At 47.7% G+C, this 23,881-nt stretch overlaps 2 protein-coding genes across 2 annotated transcripts in view; one reads left to right on the forward strand and one right to left on the reverse strand.

Annotated features, from left to right (window-relative positions):
- Window positions 1-1,716, forward strand: part of Pogz (pogo transposable element derived with ZNF domain) — a 42,648-nt gene extending 40,932 nt beyond the window's left edge. Inside the window, exon 19 of the mRNA XM_051157680.1 lies at window positions 5-1,716. Coding sequence (XP_051013637.1) covers window positions 5-1,673 — 1,669 coding nt within the window. The 3' untranslated portion in view covers window positions 1,674-1,716. The remainder of the gene's footprint in view (window positions 1-4) is intronic.
- Window positions 1,717-5,630: 3,914 nt separating this feature from the next.
- Psmb4 (proteasome 20S subunit beta 4) lies at window positions 5,631-8,569 on the reverse strand. The gene is made up of 7 exons (XM_051156880.1): window positions 8,388-8,569; window positions 8,057-8,263; window positions 7,674-7,820; window positions 7,309-7,390; window positions 6,600-6,716; window positions 5,930-6,018; window positions 5,631-5,749 (listed from the first exon to the last, which is right to left on the reverse strand). The coding sequence occupies exons 1-7, from the start codon at window positions 8,525-8,527 to the stop codon at window positions 5,737-5,739; spliced, it is 795 nt and encodes a 264-aa protein (XP_051012837.1). The 5' UTR covers window positions 8,528-8,569; the 3' UTR covers window positions 5,631-5,736.
- Window positions 8,570-23,881: the final 15,312 nt, after the last annotated feature.

The raw sequence follows: 23,881 nt of genomic DNA on the forward strand, positions 1-23,881 counted from the left end.
TTAGGCCTGGCCAGACTCCTGAGCGAGTGTATGACCGGAACATGAAGAATATGTACCTTCCACCTCCCGCCCTCCCTAACAAAGCTGCCACTGTGAACCCTGCAGGAGCCACCCCAGCAGAGCCTCAGGAGCTTGCAGTCCCTGTGGTCCAGGCACTTCCATCGCCCGCCTCAACTGCAACCCCACCAGCAACCCCCAGTCACCCTCAGCCCTCAGCCCTGCCACCCTTGGCCACACAGGGGGCTGAATGTCTGAATGTTGACGAACAGGAGGGAGGCCCTGTCACCCAGGACCCTGAGCCCGCATCTGGTGGCGGGGGTGGCAGTGGGGGTGGTAAGAAAGAGCAGCTATCTGTGAAGAAGCTTCGCGTAGTGCTGTTTGCCCTGTGCTGCAACACAGAACAGGCGGCTGAACACTTTCGAAACCCCCAGCGTCGGATCCGTCGTTGGCTTCGACGCTTCCAGGCCTCTCAGGGAGAGAATTTAGAGGGCAAATATCTCAGCTTTGAGGCAGAAGAGAAGCTGGCTGAGTGGGTGCTGATCCAGCGAGAGCAACAGCTGCCTGTAAACGAAGAGACCTTGTTTCAGAAGGCCACCAAAATTGGACGCTCCTTGGAAGGGGGATTTAAGATCTCCTACGAGTGGGCTGTGCGCTTCATGCTGCGGCACCACCTCACCCCCCACGCCCGGCGAGCTGTGGCCCACACGTTACCGAAGGACGTAGCAGAAAACGCAGGCCTCTTCATCGAGTTTGTGCAGCGGCAGATTCACAATCAGGACCTACCTTTGTCTATGATTGTGGCTGTTGATGAGGTTTCCTTGTTCCTGGACACAGAGGTGCTGAGCAGTGACGACCGGAAGGAGAATGCTCTGCAGACAGTGGGCACAGGGGAGCCTTGGTGTGACGTAGTGCTGGCCATCCTGGCAGATGGCACTGTCCTGCCCACCCTGGTTTTATACCGAGGACAAGTGACTCGGCCTGCTAATGTGCCAGACTCTATATTGCTAGAGGCCAAAGAGAGCGGCTACAGTGATGATGAGATCATGGAGCTTTGGTCAACCCTTGTGTGGAAGAAGCACACAGCCTGCCAGCACGGCAAAGGCATGCTGGTGATGGACTGTCACCGCACTCACTTGTCAGAAGAGGTCCTGGCCCTGCTGAGCGCCTCTAGCACTTTGCCTGCAGTGGTCCCTGCAGGCTGTAGCTCCAAAATCCAGCCATTAGACGTATGCATCAAACGAACCGTTAAGAACTTCCTGCACAAAAAGTGGAAGGCGCAGGCTCGGGAGATGGCAGATGCTGCCTGTGCTTCCGACGTCCTGCTTCAGCTGGTGCTGGTCTGGCTGAGTGAGGTGCTGGGTGTCATCAGGGACTCCCCAGAGCTAGTTCAGCGGTCCTTCCTTGTGGCTAGTGTTCTGCCAGGCCCCGATGGCAACGTTAACTCACCGACACGCAACGCTGACATGCAGGAGGAGCTCATCGCCTCCCTGGAGGAGCAGCTGAAGCTGAGTGGAGAACAGTCTGAGGAGCCCTCGGCTTCCACTCCCCGACCCAGATCGTCTCCTGAAGAGATGGTGGAGCCCGAAAGCCTTCACCAGCTCTTTGAGGGGGAAAGTGAGACGGAGTCTTTCTATGGCTTTGAGGAAGCTGACCTGGATCTGATGGAGATTTAGGTGCTAGGGTCATGAGAGCAAATGGAGTCGGGTAGGGAGGCTGAGGGGAGGGTAGAGGGGCGTGGAGAAAGGGGGTACCAGTGGGGCATTTGGTTTATATTTTTAATTTCATGCACCACTCCCCTGACATTGACTGACACTTCCTGTGAATTTATGGGTTGTCAGGAGCACAGTGGTGATCTGAGTGAGGAGCTGGCCATTGCGTACTCACTTCTGCTAAAAACAGGTTTTTGTGACCTATTTCTTTAATTTAAATCACTGTGTTTGCTATTTTTCTGACAAAATCTAGGAAAACAATCCTTTGTGGACAGATATTAAATTGTTTTGTTTCCCCTTTTACCTCAATTGTATCATAGATTTCTGACTTTTGTTTTTTTACTGTGTGGCCAATGTCTTTGGGCATGATCTAATCATTGTTAATGTGAGAACTTTTCTGCAGATGGGAAAGAAAAATATGTAGCTCACAAACTGGTTTATTACATATGTGGATAATTTTTTTTCATTGTGGTCTTAACACTTTTATATAAAAATGAAAATGAAAAAAGAATCCCACTGAACTCTTTCCTTTTCCTCCCCTTCCCTCCCTTTCCAGAGGTGTCGGTTTCTACAGCAACTCTAGATATAACATTGTGGCTTTAAAAATGCATGAACCACCTTGAGTCATCCGGAATGGATAGTTTCTTTCCTCACACCCTCCTCCAAAACACATCAGAAACAATATTTTTTTGTACTTGCGACCCTTGACCCCTTTCCCAGTTTTCACACTGCCCTTCACTCGGGACAAAGGAGCCCATGGGTCCCTAGCATTCAGGAGGTACTGAGTGAGTGAGCTGATCAAACAGTGCTCAGGCGGAAACTGTTCCCAGTCTGCCGTCATCAGCGTGCCCCAGCGTAGTCCCTGCTCTGTCGAACTCTGTCCTGCTAAGCAGCGCGTCCCAGCAGCACACTCTCGTCACAGGTACCAACTGCCATATGTTTTAAGTGTTGAGCTGCAAAAACGGCTTGAACCCCTGCTTACTTACTCGTGGCTTCCCCGGTCCTCAGTGTTTAGAGAAGAAACCGATGTGAAAGAAAGAGAAGGCGTAGAGGTGTGCACAAAGACATGAATCTTTATTTTTTACTGCCAACTCGAAGGAAAAGTTTTCTACAATTTGCATGAGGGACTTTTTTTTTTTTTTTTTTTTTAAGAAAATGATGTACTCATGGTGATAAGCCAAAATGTGCTGTACCAGAGGAAAAGAACAAAAGCCCAGGCTGCCTTTCCCACAGCCACGCCATGCTTGTCCATCCTAAGGCTCTCAGCAAGGTTTCCTCCTACGAACCAAGGAGGCGGCCTGCACAAGCTTGTAAGTGGTTTCACCTCTAAAGTGTACACAGGTGGAACGTTTAATAAAAGGAGAGGAAATGGATTTTAAAACTTTTCTATGTGTCCCTGTGCAGTAGGCTGTCACAGACTGGGAGATGTTCAAACTGTGAGAGCCGGGGGTACAGGTGTGCTGCTTGTTACCACCTGGTCCTCGCCCTGCCCTTTGATTTTTTAACTCCCAGCACACTAACATAGTAACCAGGACTGATCCCAGAAGTTTGGCCAGCCCTGAGCCCATGGCATTGGAGGTCGGAACTGGGGATCCGCCTGGCCTCTGTTCCCCAGCTTTTTGCTCAATGCCATTTTATTGTCGGACTGCACTTGAAAGCCAACCTCCTGCCTCTGAGAAAGCTGGAGAACTGTAAGTGGTCACTTCAGTCTACAACCTAATCCTCTCTGGTCGTCTCTGCAGCAGCCACAGCCTTAGCAGAGCTGGGTTCCTGGCCTCTGCACACTGACTTTGGATGGGTAACAAAAATTTTTTTATTTTATTTTTAAGATAATGCTAACAGTGGATTGGCTGGGTTTTGGCAAGCAAGTTGTCTTTGTGGACTCTGCCTGCATGGCTTAGTAGTAGAGGGAAGTTTTTTGTTTTTGTTTTTTTATAATTCAGTTTAATCAATAAACGTATTTATTGACAACTTTCTGTGTTGAGGTCAAATATGTCAAAAGTTTCCCATTGAAAGCTCAATATTTTCCTTGTGTGAACCTGTTTGCAGCTGTCTGTGCCACTCTGGAAAGCATCATGCTGGAGACCTACAATTTTTATTTTTAAAAATCAAAGTTTAGACGGGCAGTGGTAGTGCACACCTTTAATACCAGTACTCAAGAGGCAGAGGCAAGTGGATCTTTAGAGTTCAAGACCAGCCTGGTCTACAAGTGAGTTCTAAGACAGCCAGAGCTACACAGAAATCCTGTCTCAGAAAACAAAGAAACAAAAACCACCCAATAAATGGGGCTGGAGAGATGGCTCAGTGGGCAAGACCAGAGTTCAATTCCCAGCACCCACATAGCAGCTCACAACTGTAACTCCAAGATCTGACACCTTCACATACATGCAGGCAAAACGCCAGTGCACGTACAATGGACACAGCTCATTTCCAACTGAAACAGCTACACTTAGAATTCACTTTTGTTTGTACGCTGAGTGTGGGCACCACACACTATTAAGGCAACTCAAGTCTCCTGCCAACTTGTGGGATGTGGGGACTAAACTCAGGCCTTCGGCTACGTCCTAAGGGTTGTGTTCGTGGGTGCATTCATGTGTGAATGCAGGCACAGTGCTGTGATGTGGTGACAACTTTGGGTGTCTGCTCACTCCACCAAGACAGGACTTTGTTAGCTTTTCTGCTTCCTATACCAGGCTGCCTGGCCCTCAACTCACAGAGCATCTCCTGGCTCCACCTCTTGCGCTGTAGAGGACCTGGGATTACAAATACTTGAACTACTTTATCCAGCTTTTCCGTGGGTTCTGGGGACTCAAATTCAGGTATTCACACTTACATAGAAAGTGTCTCAGCAACCAAGCCATCTCCTCAGCCCCACTTAGTAAGTTTTCTTAATGATTTTGTTTAGTTACGTGTATATATGTGGGCATGTGCATGAGTGCAGGTGCTCATGGGAGGCAGTTATCAGACGTCCTCTGGACGTGGAATTAACAGTTCTGGGCCACATGGCATGGGCACTGGGAATTAAACGCAGGTCAAATCCTGTGCAAGGTACCTGATCTTAGATGCCGAGTTATCTTTCCAGTCCCCCACTCCACAGGATGCTTCTTCTAAGAGCTAGGTGCTAGAATTTTGGATACTACACATCATTTAATTGTCCATGCTCAGCATCTCCTGAATATGAGGCCACACGTGGAGGCTTAGGAGCTGAGCACACCGCACAGTGGCTCTGCTACATACCCTCGTACCTCTCAAGCTCCAGTTTAACCAGTGAGGTTTGCACCACCTCCTCCTGCCCCCAGGACACTTGACACGTTCTTTTCAAAATTTAATGCATGGGAGAAAGTAAAGATTACTACACGTAAGCCAACTGTGTTATCAAAGTTGACCCTATGAGAAGCTGGTCCTGGGGCAGCCCCAAATGAGTACTGTATCCTATTCCTGCTAAAACAGCCTAAATGCCCCACGACCACCCACACCCCCATCCCACACTCGGGAGGCTGAGGCACAAAGGACTGTTCTGACTTTGAGGAGATGATTTCAACCCTCAACACCCATGTGCTGCGGCTTGCACACTTAAAATCCCAAGCACTTCGGTGTTGGAGACAGGATCCCTGGGCCTGATAGCCAGTCAGCATAACTGAATTAATAAGTTCATTAAAATTATGTCAAAACAATTAAGATGAAAGATGTCTGAGGAACACTTGTAACATCCACCTCTGGGGACGCACATGAAGAGCTAAATGGTTCTCTGTCCAAGAAAGGAAACACCACAGCTGGCATAAAGCAGTACTTGGTGCAACCCCATGAGAATAAAAAGCTTTTAACCCCAGGACTTGGCAGGCAGAAGCAGAGTTCTGAGTTCCAGACAAGCCTGGGCTACATAGTAAGATCCTATCTCAAAACAAAAACCAACAACAAAAATCAAGTCAGAAAACATGTCAAAGGACTGATTTATTTTACAAAAGTGTGCCTTTGAGCCGGGTTCAAGTTTAGAAGGTCAGCGTCAACTCGACAGTTCATCTGGGTTTCATTCAAAGCCACTAAAAAGACAGAAACATTTTAGGAAAAATATGAAGTACAAAGGCATCACCTTCTGAATTAGCTGCTCCCTCCAAAATCACCCATATGGAGAATTTCTGGTTGTGGCTTTCAGAAGCGACAGCCCTATGAAAGCCAAGAACTTCCCAACTCTATTTTTTTCTTACTGTAACTTTAATTACCTGATCATGTGAGCAATATCCCAGTTGGTCTCTGCCGATAGCGGTCCTTCTATCTCAACACCTTTTTCAGTCACAGTGGCAATTTGAAACTGAAAGAAAACAAAATGTGCAATGAAAATACTCTGTGAAGAGGCCTTTCTCCAGCATTTGCTCTGGCATCTCAATGTTTATGTGAATAAAATGTAAAAACATGGGGGCTGGAGAGATGGCTCAGAGGCTAAGACTACTAACTGTTCTTCCAGAGGTACTGAGTTCAATTCCCAGCAACCACATGACGACTTACAACCATCTACAATCTGATCTGATGCCCTCTTCTGGCCTGCAGGTGTACATGCAGCTAGACCACTGTATACATAATAAATAAATTTTTAAAAAAAAATAAAAAATAAAAAATAAAAACATGAAAATACCCAGTGTGAACAAAGGTCAAAGGGTCATACCCTCCTCTGAAAACAGATGTAACACACTAGGTCCCAGAACTTGTACTTTAGTTTTTGTTGTTGTTGTTTTGAGACAGTGTCTCTGTGTAACCTTGGCTATCCTGGAGCTCACTCTGTAGACCAGATTGGCCTTGAACTGCCTGCCAGCCTCTGCCTCCCGAGTGCTAGGAGTAAAGATGTGAGCCACTACGTCTGGCTCCAGAATGTGTACTTTTCAGCCCATTCCTTACCCGGTTATATGAACGGGCGTCTCGGTAGTACAGTACTCGCATGCACCGCTCCACAAGCTCTCGGGCCTCGGTCTGACTCAGCACTGGTTGTTTCTCTAGAACATCTCGAAGCAGAGGCTACAGAGGGCGCAGAGCATTGGAGGAATTAGACCCTGGCTTCACAGGCCCGCTCCAACCCCTGCAAACAAGCACCCACTGTCTCAACAGAACTGGGTGCTGGCTCTGTTTGATTAGCATTTACTTATTTTGTGTATATGTGTGCACGTGCATGTAGAAGTCAGCTTTCAGGAGCAGGTTCTCTGCTTCCACCATGGGGATCCTGGGCTGCCTGTGTCAGCTCTGACAGCAAGGGCTTTTCTTTTACCCAGGAGTCATTCCCCCACCCCCTCTTTTGAGATGGAGTGTTGCTAAGTAGCCCAAGCTGGTCTGGAGCGCATGGTCCTTCTAGGCTCGGCCTCCTGTACACCACGACTACAGATGTGCAGCACCATGGGCAGCTCACACGCTCTTACAGCAGGAGTGCAAACAGGCTACTCTCCCATTCCCACTTTGTCACAGGAAGGTCATGCAAACACATTCTTCTTAGACAGACAAAACCAGCTGCCCAACATCAGGAGCCCAGCCTGTCTCAACAGAATTCCCAGGGAAACAGATTAAGGCTAGCGTCTCATTTCTACTCCTCTTCCCCGCTGCTGAGCCCACTACTTACCTGAGCCAAGTAAGCGCCATAACCAGTGGCTAGGGAAGGGGCTTCATACGCTACGCCAAGCATGTCCACATAGCCAAGGAAGCTGGAGGGACGAACACACCAAAGAACAACGCGTTTAACCCTGTGTTTCTGAAGACCGGGGACCATAAGGTTTGAATTAAAAGATGCGAATTTCCTGGGATCAAGGAGTCTGGGGCTGAGAGGGAAGCAGTGCGGCTCGGTGGGTGAGGGCACTTAACCCCCATCCCTGACGACCCAAGCTCAATCCCTAGAACCCACACTGTAGTAGAAGACAGTGACTTCTTAGACGCTGACGAGACCCTCCATAGGGACTACGTTAGGTGGTCAAGGAAGTTACCAAATACCTCTCTCCATCAGCATAGCCTCCAATGACCATGGTGTTCCACAGGGGGTTCATCCTGGAGCGGCGGCTGTACATAGCCCGCGTCAACCACGAGTGAATAGCTCTGGGGCTATAGCTGTGTCCGTCTCCCAACAGCTCTTCGTCAATCCTTAAGTGATTGGTTGAGAAGGCAGTAATAACGGAGGTCAGGTCCCCACCCACCCCTTGACCTACACGTAATTCTTTACCCTGCAGACTACGCAGTGCCGAAAAGTATCCCAAACATTGACGCTCGACTCTCATCAATTCCCCAAAGCCTCAAGCCCCTCCATCCCACCTACGGGAATAAACAACAACAACAACAAAATCCCGGGGGGTTCTCCGCTCCGCCTGGAGGCGACTTACACCATCTGGCCGAGAACTTGCTTCAAATACTGGAAGTCAGCATAGTCGCCTGAAGCACCCAGCATAGTGCTGTCGTTCACTCGCATAATACGAGAGATGTTGCGGAAACGAGCCAGGGAGCCGTAGGAGCCCAGCATGTCTGCAGCAATCACCACTCCGCCGTCGAACTTCACCCCGAGTACGGACGTCCCAGTCACCATCGGGTTCCTACGGGGTCAAAAACGGTCCCTGAGCGCGGCGGCCGGGCCCCGGGTGCTGCCGCCCGCGCGCCCGCAGGTCCCCACGGCCCGGCCCGCCGCCCATTCCCGGCGCGGTTAAATCGCAAACCCACTGGGTCCGAGTGATTGGCCCCTCGCGGGGCGCGGCCGCCGGGTCCACCAGGGCGCTGGGGGTGGACGGGACGCGGTAAAACTGTCCCGGAGCCGGACCCCCGGCCCAGTGGCCAGCCCGCGACTCCCACAACGCTTCCATCTTAGTCACAGCAGCCGGAGAAATGAAAGCGCCTGCGTCACCGGAAGCGGAAGTGGCTCTTCGTGGACACGCCTCTCTGCTCCCTGCCAATCACTTCCGGGCGCCGGGTTAATGACGTCGTCTTGAGGCGTCGTGGTCCAGAGCTGCTGAGACGGACAGAAGCGCGTAATTTCGCATCCCTGTGTCCCGCTGAGGTAGGGCTGACTAGATCTGAGCATCCCGACGATAATTCGGGGTGTGGGACAGGCACTAGGACCTGTTCGGAGTCAGCTGGCAAAACTGGGCTTGAAGAAATGACTGAACCCAAGCTGTCTTACAGCTTTACTCCTCAAAGCAGGCCCGCCTAGCGGGCATTAGCAACCCACTTTGTGGATGAGAAAGCCGATGCTTGCGCTACGGTCGTTTACCCCGTTACGGTCAGTGGACGGTAGAAAAGATGCCGCAAACCAAGCCGGAGAGCATCTTGCTTCGAATCTTAGCACCTACGCGGTGGCTCCGTTCCAAATGATCCAATACCCTCTTCTGACTGGGGGTGGGGTGGACCAGGCATGTATGTGGTAAACAATTAGGGGGCGGGAGGAATTGGCTCGTCCCACGAGGGCTGGGACAGAAGGACTGCCTCCAGGGCGACATTCTGAATCCGGGCAGCTGAGAGACCCTGTCCCCGGCGTCGCGGGTGGGAGGGCGCTTTCTGGGCAAACACTACGTGCCAAAGAGTTCGATCACCGGGTCCCGCCTTGGGAGAAGAAAAGCGGCTCCTGAAGTTGGCCCTCTGACCTCCGTGTTCACCCGGAACTCATACACATGCGGTAATAGTGACTAGAGCAAAGCGATGAACCATGCTGCAGTTGTGTCTCCCTGGAACATGTGATAACAGCTGATTGGTTAGCCTGTGGGACCGTGGACAAAACCGAACACTTCTCTGCTGTCAGATGACCTTGCCCGTTTCCTAAGCAGAAGGAAAAAGAAAAAAAAAAATCCACTGTGACCTAGAGGCCCCCTCTAGTGTCTGCCCCCTCCCTAAAGCATACAAAATAATGGTTTCATTATGGCGTTTTTATGCCTACATGCCATTTTGCCCTATTCTTATTGGTGCCCCGTCCCGGTTTCCTGTCTTCCTGCCTCCTCTTGCTCGTTTCCTCCCTCTGTCTGAATAGATCCGGAAATAGTTCCATTTCCTTCTAGCCCCTACACCTCAATCCCTTATGAGCTCTTTTTTTCTTGTGGTCCTCTTTCTACTACACACACACACACACACGCGCGCGCGCGCGCGCACACACACACACACGCACACACACACCTAGATTCCATATGTGAGAAAATAAAAATATCCTCTCTCTGATATGGCTAATTTCATTTATCATAACTATCTCAGTTCATCCATTTTCTTGAAAATGCCATGATTTCATTTTTTTCCCTTTATGTCTGAATGAAGCCCCTTTGTGTGTATAGCACCACATTTTCTTTACCTGTGCATCTGCTGGTTGACATTGAGACTGGTTCCCTTGCTTAGCTCTTGTGAACGGCGTGACAATTAACATGGACGTGCAAGTCTCCTGTACTGACTTAGTCCTCTGGTTATCTATCCACTTTCAAGTTTGTTTCTTTGTTTTAAGGAAACTCCGTACTGATTTCCTTCGTGGCGCATGAGTTGGCATCCGCTCCGGAAGTATGCACATGTTCCTTCCCACAGCAACATCTTTTTTAAAAATTATTTTTATGCACATGAGTGTTTTGCCTGCACATGCGTCTGTGCACCACAAGCGTACACTCTTCCTGCCCGCTGAGGCCAGAAATGGGTATTGGATTCCTTGAGACTGGAGTTACAAACAGTTGTATGCTGCCACGTGGGTGCTCCAAATCAAACCGAGGTCCTCTGGAATAGCAGCTAGCGCCCTAACCACTGTGCCATCTCCCCTCCCCCTACATCTTTGGCAGTCTGTTCTGATGATAGCCACTCTGGCTGGGGTGGAAGGGAATCTCACAGCAGCTTTAATTTGCATTACAGTGATGAGTATGGATGTTAAACGCTTTCTTAAATGTCTAGTGGTCTTTTTTTTTTTTTTCTTGCATGCTTGCTCTTGTGTGTGTCTTGGGAGATGGTCTGAGTGCAGGTGTGCATGTGTGCTCACATGTGGGTGTGCATGTGGAAGCCAGAAAAGAACCTCGAATGGAAACCCCAGGGAGCCAGTTGTCTCTGCTCCCCTAGTGCTGGATGACGAATGTGGAGTGTTAGATAGGCCTGGGCATCTACCTCAGGACCTCACGCTTGCAAGGCAGGCAGGTTACCAACTGGAGCACCCCAGTCACTTTTATCTCTCCCATTGGGAATTCTGAGTGCATCTGTTTCCTGGATGATGGGACAGGTGTTTCTTTGTAAGGTTTCTCCTTCTTCTTCCTCTTCCTCTTCTTCCTCCCCCCTCCCCCCTCCTCCTCCCCCTCCTCATCCTCCTCCTCCTCCCCCTCCTCCTCATCCTTTTCTTCTTCAGACAGGATCTTACTGTGTAGCCCTCACTGGCCTGGAACATGATAACGTAGACTAGGCTCGCCTTTCACTGACAGGTTCTCTTACCTTTTCCTCCTGTGTTAGGATTAAAGATGAGCATCACACATGCCCTGCTTGTCAGAGTTTGTTTATTTATTTTAATTTTTTTAATTTTTGTATGTGTATGGTTGGTGGTTTTACCCGCATGTGTGTCTGTGCACCATGTGCATGCAGTACTTTTGGATTCCAGAAGAGGGGATCAGATTCTTCTGAAACTGGATTTACAGAAGGTTGTGAGCTGCCATGTGGGTGCTAGGAATCAAGCTGAGGTCCTCTGGAAGAGCGGCCAGTGCATCTGACTGCTGAGCCTCCCTTGCAGTCTCAGTGTTAAAGTTCTTTATGGCATCTACATACTAACCTCACATCCGATGTCATATTCATTGCTGTGATCAAACACCTGACAGGAAACAGCTCAGGAGAGGAAGGCCTTATTTGACTTACAGTACCAGGGGCCGTAGGTCACCACTGAAGTGAAGTCACAGAGCAGGAGCAGGAGGTAATGGTCACGTTTCCACACAGGCAGCAAGGAGGGAGATATAAAACTCTGTGCAACACTTGCTTTCTCCTTTGCATTAAGTCCCAGACCGCAGCCCATGACACTGTGCCACTTATATTTAGGTCGTGTGTTCCCACTCCAGGTCATTCCTGAAACAACCTCACAGGTGTCCAGGAGTTTGTCTCCTAGGTCATCCTAGATCCTGTCACATTGATAGGCAGTATTAGCTATCACAGATACACAGCTGGCAAAGGTTTCCTGCCATTCTACAGACTGTAGACCTGTAACTATAAAATCAAGGTTTTTTTCCACCTATGCCTGCCCTAGCTCCCAAACAAGGATGCATAGAACTATTATTTTTATTACAAAGCTTCAAGCACTATAGCTGGGCAGATACTGAGCTATTTTAACCTGACTATGATGGCCTGGCCCACTTCCCAGCCATGTAGACTGTTATCTGCCATCTTAGTCTCACTCTTGTAGGAACCAGGCCCGACTGGGCTGCCTGCCTGTCTTGCTGTTTTTCATGTCCTGTTTCTAGCAGCTTCCAGGTCTGTGTTTATCTTGGTTAGCTAGTCATGTTTACTGCTCTGAGAATGTGCCCCTCCCTTCCTCGAGACTTTTCCTCCTGTGTGCAATCACCTCTTGAGGGATTTCACCTGGGAGGAGGATTCCTGTTTTGCTGTCTATAAGAAGGCTCTTTGGAACTCTGAGGAAGAATAATAAAGCGCTGCCGCGGCTGCTGCTGCAGCTGCTGCTCTCTTAGCACGAAGGACCCGCTGTGTTATTGTGTGTGTGTGTGTGTGCATGAGTTAAATACGCAGTCCCTCGCTCTTGACTCGGTACCTCAGTGGTGCGGGCGCCACAACTCTGGCACCTCCTTGTTCATCTGTGTCCTCATGGCAACTCCCTATAGTGACTCCTCCCCCTATCTCTCTCTCTCTCTGGTTCCCACCTGAAACCCCCCCCCCACCCCCCAGCTCACTGGGATCGGAAGTCCCATCTTTATCTCTCCTACCCAACGATAGGCTGTTCACCTCTTTATTTGACCAATCAGGGGATGATGGAGAACAATTTTTACACAGCAGTAAGACAGGAGATGCTTCATAAAAATAACAATGCCGAGCCTGGACTGCAGCCAGATATCTGAGTACAGAAATCAGCATTTGAATACAGGGTGCACAAAAATACCCTCCAACATCTCCACCTTTTAGTCTAATGAAAGGCTCTTTTTCTTACATTAATAAACTATATACAATAAGAAAATTATGAAAGTTGTCAGGTAATAATTACATTTACAATGTCCACTCTATTTGTATTTGTACTTGGAGAAAGTACTCTACTGTCTATCTTTTCTTGGTGAGTTCAGAGATCTGTATTTAAATCATTTTCTATTATAATTTGCATTTATCAACCTATCAATATCTACGGAATATGACATATCTCTGGGATTTTTGAAGCCCATCTATCTCAGTGTATACGAATAGGCAAACGTTGCTTGTTTCCTAGTGTCTGTTTAACTTTGAAAACATTTGCAGGAGGCTGAATAAAGCTTATTTCTGTGATTAACTAAACTAGTCCCTAATAAGTTCGATTGACTCACTACTACCTTGCATTTCTTAATTATGCCAAACCGTTTGTAATAGTAGCTTTCAAAGGGACTAGAATTCTTTGAGTTTTGTTTTTGTCTCTGGTTTTTCAAGACAGGGTTTCTCTGTGTAGCCTTGGCCATCGCGGACTCACTTCGTAGACCAGGCTGGCCTCGAACTCACAGTGATTCACCTGCCTCTGCCTCCCGAGTGCTGGGATTAAAGGCATGTGCCACTATTCCCAGCTCTATATTGGATTTTTAAAGAATCACATAGGTACAATAGCTAAAAGAAAAGATGAAACATATATGTATGTATATACATAGATATAATGTTGTAACGAAACATGATCTTAAATTTGCATCAGTATGCAAAGATCCATACCCAGGTAAACATTTCGGGTTGTTTGAAAGCAGACTCCGTCATGCACACTTTATCCTATTATTTCTTTATCTCCCCTTTTGTTTCTTTTCATCCCTTTTCTTCCATTTCCCCCTAACACTAAATAGAAGAAAGCGGATAGAAAAAAGAAAAAGAAAGAGAAAACAAGATCCCTGGATCTAGCCTCCTTTAATTTGTTTCCTCACCAACCATTAACAACTTGTGGTCAATCTGGTAGTGGTGGTGCACGCCTTTCATCCCAGCACTGGGGAAGCAGAGGCGGGTGGGTCTCTGTAAATTCAAGGCCAGCCTGGTCTACAGAGCAAGTTCCAGGGCAGCCAGGGCTACACAGAGAGACCCTGTCTTAAAAAAACAAACAAACAAATAAAAACCTTGTGACCAATTCCTCTTCAATGACGATAAATATCCATCACCCACAGAATGACCAAAAAGCACCATCCCCACTTTTTGGGAATCGGGCTCTGTTCTCTTAAAATTGCTTCTTCTCTGCTGTCTGGAGGCGATGTTCTTTTTTGAGGTCCCTAAGAAAATTGGGATAGAGGCCAAGTCCTAAGAGAGAGAGCAGTAATATCTGTTGTCCTGGCTGGAACAGTCTGTGAGGTGGGACCATCTTAACTAGTCATACTGAAATCGTTCTAAAGCCGGCAGTGGTGGCGCACACCTTTAATCCCAGCACTTGGGAGGCAGAGGCAGGCAAATCTCTGAGTCCGAGGCCAGCCCGGTCTACAAAGTTAATTCTGAGTCAACTTGAGTAAGTACAGCGGTTTCTATATCTAGAACAACTCTTCTGCATATTGTGTGTCAGTAACTCTATTAAGAGATTTGGGGAAATCTTATACTACCATAAGAGTGTCATACAACTCTGGTTTTTGAACTGAATCATAAGGGCTCTGAAACACTTATTTTCCTGACTTATAACCTGCATTTTCTGATTTATTTGTGTCAGCGTAGAATGGAAGGGTTGTTAATTTCCCTCAAAAAAATTATGGCGTGCTCTTTGCCAATGTTCATTTTCTTCAAATAATGAGGCAATTTCTGCATTAGTAAAAGGTACTACAATTTCTGTTTGGTCTATTTCTGTTAATTGATGAGGTCTCATTTTTCTTTTCAGAATCAATCCAGAAACTTTTTCTCATAGGTCAGTCAACCACCTTAGTGGTGGGGCCAGGTGTTCCACCAGGTGGCTCCCTCACATAAAGCTGGAGAGCCAGCCTCTGCTGTGTCCTGTTCATGTTTTTCAATACCTTCATCAGGAGCATCTCCTATTTTATGGCTTGTCCCTGACGTTGGAAGAATGCTAATCCTGTTTCCCATTGTTGCGATGGATCTCTTACCCATAAATTCACGACTGTATTAGCTACATACAGCTTTGATTTTCCTATTTGACCTTCTGGCCCTACACATTTAAGCCACCTCAAACTTTGTTTTACTTGGGATAAAGAATATCTACCTCCTGAAGAGGCCAATGTTGGAGGGCAAATCTTGTTAAATTATTATTACATCTACTCCTGTGTTTACCACAGCTTCAAGTTCAACATTATTTATAAATACTTTTAGTTTTGGCCTCTGATCATCTATAGACGTTTATACAAATGCTTGATTTCTGGCTTCTTTTATATATATATCTTTAAAAAAAAAAACCCAGATATCAAAGTCAGTGCAGCTTCAGTATATATAAGTTTTGTTTTGGTTTTCGAGACAGGGTTTCTCGGTGTAGCCTTGGCTGTCCTGGACTCACTTTGTAGACCAGGCTGGCCTCAAACTCAGCGATCTACCTGCCTCTGCCTCCCAAGTGCTGGGATTAAAGGTGTGCGCCACCACGCCTGCCTTATTTATTTATTATTATGTATACAGTATTTTAATTTATTATGTATACAGTGCTCTGCCTGCATGTACACCTGCAGGCCAGAAGAGGGCACCAGATCTCATTACAGATGGTTGTGAGCCATCATGTGGGTGCTAGGAATTGAACTCAGGACCCTTGTAAGAGCAGACAGCGCTCTTAACCTCTGAGCCATCTCTCCAGCCCGATATCTGGGTCTCTACTGTCTATCTTCAGAGCAGTGCTGTCTGACTGTCTGTGATGAGTGTCTTCACTGCAGCCCTGAGATGGCTGGGCTTTTGGCGGCCTGTTATTGTCTTGTGCCTCTACACACATTAGTCCAGCGCCGACCTGTGCTGCATCCTTTGCATATTCTAGAAGGCTCAGGCCTCCCTTCAGGAGCAGCGTGGTTCTGCCTACAATTCCTTTTGAAATGACCTTGCTTACCACAAATAAGACATTTTCTCAAAACCTTGGAGATCACGTCTCCTATTAAAGTTATTTCATATGACTGAGATACAGTATCAGCCACATTTCTAATCCGTCCATCACTGGTGCTGATCTTGTTCTGAAAGGCCTGACCACCATTTTGCACTCAGCATTAGCATCTTCAGAGTCCAAAACTTCGATCAGTGCTTTCCTAGCTTCTGGGTCTGAGACCCTTCTATCTACAGCTGAAGTCAATCTTCGTAAAAAGTCAGTGACTGTTTCTTTTGGGCCTTGCATAATTGAGTAAATGCTTTGAGTCTTTTTGTTGTTTCTTCAGCCTTGTCCCAGGTACTTAAAATTGCCGTGCAACACAAAGCCAAGGTGACCTCATCATAAAAAACTTGCTTCTGCACCTCAGCGTGACGAGCTTCACCTAGCAGCTGATTCAGGGAAATATTGATACTTCTAACCCTGTTCCTCTGTCTATCCCCTTAGCCTTTTCCTTCTACCGTGATCGCCATTGTAACTGAGGACCAGGTTCTAATACTGCTGTTGTCATATCTTTCCAGTCCAGACCAGCAACTCAACCCAAGTTGCAGCTGGAACCTGGAACAGCAGCTGGAACCTGAAACCCTGAAGCGTTCTCTGGAGTGGTGGTTCTCTCTAGGAGTGTCTCAAAATGGAGCGATGAACAGACAAACAATACCAAGTCACAATAAGTCCCCACCTACCTCCAATTTAGGCTCCTATATACACACACACACATATATATATATTCATACACACACACACACACACCCATATGTGTGTGTATGAGTCGGCTTCGCACGTCCTGTTGTTAAATGTGTGCACCCTTTGGAATTCTATTCTCTTAAAAGCAGGCGGTGTGTGTGTCTCCACTAGGTTGTGTTTCAGCTGGCAGAAGCCATGCCCCTGCGCAAGGTGGTTCATCTTCTAGTGCATAAACATCGCCTGCTCCCTCACAAGTCTGTTCCCCATCGCACACATGTGTGCATCCACTACAGATGCCAAATGTAAAATTATGGTTGTGGGTTGTTGGTTTGTTGGTCTTTTCAGGAAGGGAGAGGAGAAAGGGGAGTAAGTTCCAGACAAAAACCCTGAGCCAGATCTTTCAGCATGAGTTTTAAGAAAGTCATCATGCCACTGACGGTGAGGCAGGGGTCCTGCCAGCCAAAGTGGGAGGAGTGGCAGGGATTTGATATAATTCAGCTTTTTGTGAGAACAGTGGGTGGCCTCATCAGCTCCTCCCAGCAACTCTTAATGGGGGAGGAGACAAAGGGGAAGAGCTGGGGGAGGAGGAGAGAGAGACTGTAGGAACTGTAGCCTGCTTCTTCCAGAGGAATATCTGGAGGGTCTGGAATCTAGACTGAGGCAGGAGGATTGCTATGAATTTGAGGACAGCTTGGACTGCATAGCAGGTTCTGGGCCTGCCTGGGCTGCAGTGTCCAGCAGCTGTGGAAAGCCCTTTAAATGTGCCCAGGTTCCTAAGCCGTCACTCACCAAACATGAAGCGTTTAAGTTAGTGCTCCATGAACTGGTTCTGTGTCAGGCTGTCCTTGGAGGAAATGCCCTGAGCTCCTCAAGAAGGGAAATAAAACTCCACTAAACTAGAACCAATAGCAGCTGTCAGGGCTGCCACATAAACGTTTTCTCTGCTCCACTTTTTAAAAATTGTGTTGGCGGGGAGGTATGTGCGAGCAGGAAGGAGTGCAGGTGCCCACAGAGGGCAGAGGTGGCCAGCCACCATACATGTATGCTGAGAACTGAAGTTGTGTCTTCAACAAAAGCACTGTGCCATTTACTGTGGAGCCGTCTCTCCAGCCCCCTCCACTTAAAATTATTTTATGTGTGTTGGTGGTTTTTGTTGGCTTGTATTTCTGTACCACGTGCATGCAATGTCTGTGAAGCCCACAAGAGGGCGCTGAATCCCCAGAAACAGGAGTTGTGGGCTGCTTGTGAGCTGATGTGGGAGCTGGGACTAAAACCCGGGTCTTTCTGGAAGAGCAAGAAGTGCTGAGCCATCTCTCCAGCCCATATAAACACACACCCTCTGCTTTTAAGAGGATAGAATTCCACAGGGTGTACACTTTTAACACCAGGACGTGGGAAGCAGAGGCAGGCAAATCTTTGAATTCCAGCCCAGCCTGGTCTACAGAGTGAATTCCAGGACAGCCATAGATACACAGAGCAACCCTGCCTCGAAAAACGGGGAGAGCCGGGCATGGTGGTGCACGCGGGAGCAGAGGCGGGTGGATCCCTGTGAGTTCAAGGACAGCCTGGTCTACAATGGGAGTCCAGGGCAGCCAAGGCTACACAGAGAAACCCTGTGTCGAAAAACAAAACACGGAGGGAGGGGGGGAGAGAAAGAGAGTAGAATTTGAACCATCAGCTTCAAAGGAACCACAGATAGAAAATATGTTCACTGTATCCATCACTGTGTAAGGTGCCCTAAGGATTATATCCTTAGTTTAAAATTTTGCCACTTAAGTTATTTTTGCTTTTCTTCTCCTTCTTCTCCTTCTCCTTCTCCTTCTCCTTCTCCTTCTCCTTCTCCTTCTCCTTCTCCTTCTCCTTCTCCTTCTTCTTCTTCTTCTTCTTCTTCTTCTTCTTCTTCTCTTCCTCCTCTTTTGCGACAGGGTCTCTCTGTGTAGCCCTGGCTGTCCTGGACTCACTTTGTAGACCAGGCTGGCCTCAAACTCACAGTGATCCACCTGCCTCTGCCTCTGCCTCCCGAGTGCAGGGATTAAAGGCGTGCGCCACCACACCCGGCTTCTCTTTCTTTTAACATTTGTTTATTTGGGGCTGGAGAGATGGCTATTCTTCTAGAGGACCCAGATTTGGTTTCCAGACCCTACTTAGCAGCTAATAACTAACTACCTGTAGCTCCTGTTCTGCAGGATTTGACATCCTACTGTGGTGTGAGCACCAGCCGCACACATGCTGCACCTGCACATATAAGAAATCAATAATAATTAATAATAATGCTTTTCAAATTTTATTTTCATTTTGTGTGATGGGTGTTTTGCCTGCATGGTATGTGCACCGCATGTGTTCAGGGTCCTTCAAAGCCAAAAGAGAGCGATGGTTCCCCTGGAATGGGAGTTGCAGATGGTTGTGAGCCACCATGTGGTTGCTGGGCACCGAACCAGGGTCTTCTGCCAGAGCAGCAAATGCTCCTAACCACTGAGCCATCCCTCCAGCCCTTGTGTGTTTTTAAGTCACCATTCTAGTTTGGGTGTTTTCTACAGACCTGCCTTCCAGGGTTCCCAGGCTCCTTACGCAGCCCAGTCTAGAGCTCGGGATACTGGTATGATGGATTCTTCCGCTTGTCCATCTGACACAGTCTAGAATTCTCTGGGAAGACAGTTTAGATCAGGTTGGTCTATGGACCAGCTTGTAAAGGAGTTTGGTTAACTGACATGAGAAGAGCACCCTGATTGTGGGTGGCACCATCTCATGGGCTGGGCCCTGCATTATACCAAAGTCAAGAGAAAATAAGTGAGGCAGGAGAGTAGTGAGGAGTGCCTGCTCCGTCGCTGTCTCTGCCTCTGGTCTGTACTCCTGAGGTGGCCAGCTGCCTCAGGTCCCTGACGTGGCTCCCATGATGAGGCTCTGCAACCCGGGACTGCAAGGCCAAGTAAACCCTTCTCTCCTAATTTGTTTTTTGTCGGAGTAATTCATCATAGCAGCAGAAATGAAGTTAAGGCAACAGTCCAGGGTGGCCTCCAACTGATGTACTCAGCCTCAGCCTCCTACATGTTAGGCTTTCAAGCACGCGCCAGCAAACCAGCTAAGGGCACTCATCTATGCGTGGCCGATAAGCCTGTGCACTGAGTTTTTAGTTACAGATTTCTTTCTATCTTTTAAAAAAAAGCATTCTAGAATGTCTATTTCACTGGTTTGCTTTGTTTTTATTTGAGCTAGTCTCACTCTGGGGCTTGCTATGCCACCCAGGCTGGTTTGAGCTGGTCTCACTCTGGGGCTTGCTATGCCACCCAGGCTGGTTTCAAACTTGTAACATTCCTTTCTTCGCCTCCAAAATGCTGAAACTACAGCTGTGAGTCTCTGCTCCCACTTCACTACTTTATTGATTACAATTCTGTTTAACCTTGAATATTTCCATCTGTATGGCCACAATCTCTCTATTTCGCTTATGTGTGTGTGAGTTGTAGGTATCTTTCACATATGATAGAAACATGAAACCTTTTCTGTCTGACTTTTTAATTTAATTTAATTTTTATTACATGATGACCTCAAGTGCCATCCATTTTCCTGAAAACAACACAATTTCATTCTTCTTCATGGCTGACTCTGACACTGTGTGTGTGTGTGTGTGTGTGTATGCATGTGTGTATGTGTGTATATGTGTTTATGTATGTGTATGTACGTGTGTGTATGCGTGTGTGTGTGTGTGTGTGTAGTGCAATGCATGCACGTGTGTGTGTGTGTGTATGTACGTGTGTGTATGTGTGTGTGTGTGCGTGTGTGTGTGTGTGTATGCATGTGTGTATGTGTGTATGTATGTGTGTATATGTATGTGTATGTACGTGTGTGTGTGCGTGTGTGTGTGTGTGCGTGTGTGTGTATGCGTGTGTGTGTGTTTATGTATGTGTATGTACGTGTGTGTGTGCGTGTGTGTGTGTATGTATGTGTATGTACGTGTGTGTATGCGTGTGTGTGTGTATATGTATGTGTATGTACGTGTGTGTATGCGTGTGTGTGTGTATGTGTGTGTATGTATGTGTGTGTGTGCGTGTGTGTGTGTGTGTGTGTGTATGTATGTGTATGTACGTGTGTGTATGCGTGTGTGTGTGTGTGTGTATGTGTGTGTATGTACGTGTGTGTATGCGTGTGTGCGTGTGTGTGTGTGTGTGTGTGTGTGTGTGTGTGTTACTCATCCCATCCGTCTGTTGACAGCCTCCAGGCTGGTTGATCTCATACCTTACCACCCTGCAGTAACAATGGGCACGCAGGTCTTCCGTTCATATTCTGGCTTCACTTGCTTCAGACAGATACCCCCAGTGATGTAATGCAACCAGATCTTTTTTATACTATGTTTTATTAGCATGTATTAATTGTACATAATAACAGGCTTAGTGATGACATTTTCATACATGTACACACACGTTCTGATCATAACCACCCTTTGTTACCCTCTCATCTCCCTGCCCCTCCCCCGCTTCTCGGTCAGTCCCCTTTTACCTTCATATTGTTGTGTGTTACTGTGTGCACCCTAATGAGTTTAGTTAGGGTTGCTTGGAGGAGCATGGGTGAGGGGTTATTTACAGACAAACAAAAATCCACCCCTTTTATTTTTCAGGGTTTTTTTTTTTTTTCGAGACAGGGTTTTTCTGTGCAGCCTTGGCTGTCCTGGACTCTCTTTGTAGACCAGGCTGGCCTCGAACTCACAGAGATGCTCCTGCCTCTGCCTCCTGAGTGCTGGGATTAAAGGCGTGCATGACCATGCCCAGCTTTTAATTCCCCTGTTTTCCCCTAAGAATCATTTATTTTTGTTTTTCATGTGCGTGGTTGTTTTGTGTGTTTGTGTGTGCACCACTAGCATGCCTTGGTGCTCTTGGAGGCCAGAAGAGGCTATCAGATCCTTGGAACTGGAGTTACAGATGGCTGTGGGCCACCACATGGGTGCTTGGGATTGGTCCTGGGACTTGCTGAATTCTAGGCAAGCACTCTACCAACTGAGCTACATCCCCAGCCCCTCAAACTCCAGGGCTTTCTCTATGACTCTTGTTTTGATTGACCCTCCCCCAGTCTTCTCCCATCTCCCTGCCCCACCTTGAACCTTCGTACCTCAGTATTCCCTCTTCCTTCCTTCCTTCCTTCCTTCCTTCCTTCCTTTCTTTCTTTTTTCGAGACAGGGTCTCTCCATGTAGCCCTGGCTGTCCTAGACTTGCTTTGTAGACCAGGTTGGTCTCACCGTCCGGCTTCCCTCTTTCATTTTTGCATTTGCTACTCTCTATGCATACGTATTTTATTCTATTTTTATTTATTTATTTATTTAATGTGTGTGTGCTGCGTGTGTGTGTGTGTGTATGTGTGTGTGGCGCGCGCGCAATTGTGCGCATGCATATGCATGTGCTCACATGCTTGCTTGCTTGTGAGTGTACATCTGTTGTGTGGCGGGACTCATGGTACCACAAACCCATGGAGGTCAGAGGACAGTTCTGTGTCATCTGTTCTCTCTTTCCATCAAGTGGGTTCTGGGCACTGAACTCAGGTAATGGAGCTGACGTGGTACGGCTCTGACCCTCTGAGCTATCTCACTGGTCCCATATTCCTAAACGCCACCTCCAGTACAAATGGGCCCTGACGAAGATGACTAGACTTGCAATATGTATTTCAACTTCACAATGGTGTAAAATCTACCGGGCATGGTGGCACACGCCTTTAATTGCAGCACTCGGGAGGCAGAGGCAGGTGGATTGCTGTGAGTTCGAGGCCAGCCAGCCTGGTCTACAAAGCGAGTCCAGGACAGCCCAGGCTACACAGAGAAACCCTGTCTCAAAAAAAAACCCCAAAAATAATTAATTAATTTTAAAAATAAGATAAAAGAAATAAAAGAAACTGCTTTCCCAAGCCTTTAGAAGCCTATGGCTGAAGACAGTTTTCTAGTGGCTCAGCGCCCCCTGTTGTTGTCCTTTTGTAAAACTTTGAAACGCATAGCCAGTTCTGGCAGCAGTTCATCTCTGTTAGGCTCCCTTCCCTCTTACCCAGACCTCCTCACTCGCCTCAGCGGCCCTTGATCTGGATTTTATTCTTCTTTGTGCTTTGGGGCTCTGCCTCAGAAACAATACCAGTCAACCCAAGAGTTCCTGGGACCAGAGAGCTGGAGGGATGGCTCAGTGAGTGAGAGCCATTGGCAGCGATGGCTCACTTGCCAATCCGTGATGGACACCCCAGTTTATGTAAAAACTCAGACACTGCAGTGTGAATCTATTACCCTGAGGTGCCTCTGCTGAGGTGAGAGAGGGAGGACAGCAGGATCAAAGACAACTGATGACAGCAGCAGCAGCAGCAGCAGCAGCAGCAGCAGCAGCAGCAGCAATAGTTCTTGGGCCAGCCTGGTCTACAAAGTGAGTTCAGGACAGCCAAAGCGATACAGAGAAACCCTGTCTTGGGGGGAACAAAGCCAGGCGTGGTGGTGCACACCTTTAATCCCAGCACTCGGGAGGCAGAGGCAGGCAGATCTCTGTGACTTCCAGGCCAGTCTGGTCTACAGAGTGAGTTCAGAACAGCCAGGGCTATACAGAAAGACCCTGTTTAGAAAAACCAAACCCCAAAGCAAACAAAAAAACAACAAAAACCCCAAAGCCCCCCAAAAAAGTCCACAGGACCTAAGCATAATGATACCTTGTCACTTAATTTTGAAATTTATTTTTAAATGTGTGTGTGCGTGCGCACGTGCACGCAGGTTCCCACAAAGGTGGTCTTGGAGATGTTACACGTGTCTGTGACTTGCCTGGTGTGGTGCTGGGATCTAAACTTTGGTACTCTGCTTGTTTGTCTTTGGCTTTTCGAGACAGGGTCTTTCTGTGTTGCCCTGGGTGTTCTGGAACTCACTCTGTAGACCAGACTGGCCTCAAACTTACAGAGATTCGCCTGTCTCTGCTTCCTAAGTGTTGGCTGCCGCACCACCACAACCGCCACCTGTTTTTGTTTTTTGGTGTTTTTAAAGATTTATTTATTTATTTATTTATTATGCATACCGTGTTCTGCCTGCACATACACCTGCAGGCCAGAAGAAGGCATCAGATCACATTACAGATGGTTGTGAACCTCCATGTGGTTGCTCGGAGTTGAACTCAGGACCTCTGGAAGAGCAGGTGGCACTCTTAACCGCTGAGCCATCTCTCTAGCCCCACCTGACTGTTTTGTGATGATGAAATTTGATGTAATGTTTCAAAATCTGTGTTGGAGCTGGAGAGACGGCTTTAATGAGCGGGCACTGCTGCGATGAGCAAGTGTGTGATGGAGAGGTGGGAAAGACAGAAAAACGAGGCGGGGTGATGCATGTGCTATGGAGAGAAATGGC

The sequence above is a fragment of the Acomys russatus genome, chromosome 15 (genome assembly GCF_903995435.1).
Source record: "Acomys russatus chromosome 15, mAcoRus1.1, whole genome shotgun sequence".
NCBI lineage: Eukaryota > Metazoa > Chordata > Mammalia > Rodentia > Muridae > Acomys > Acomys russatus.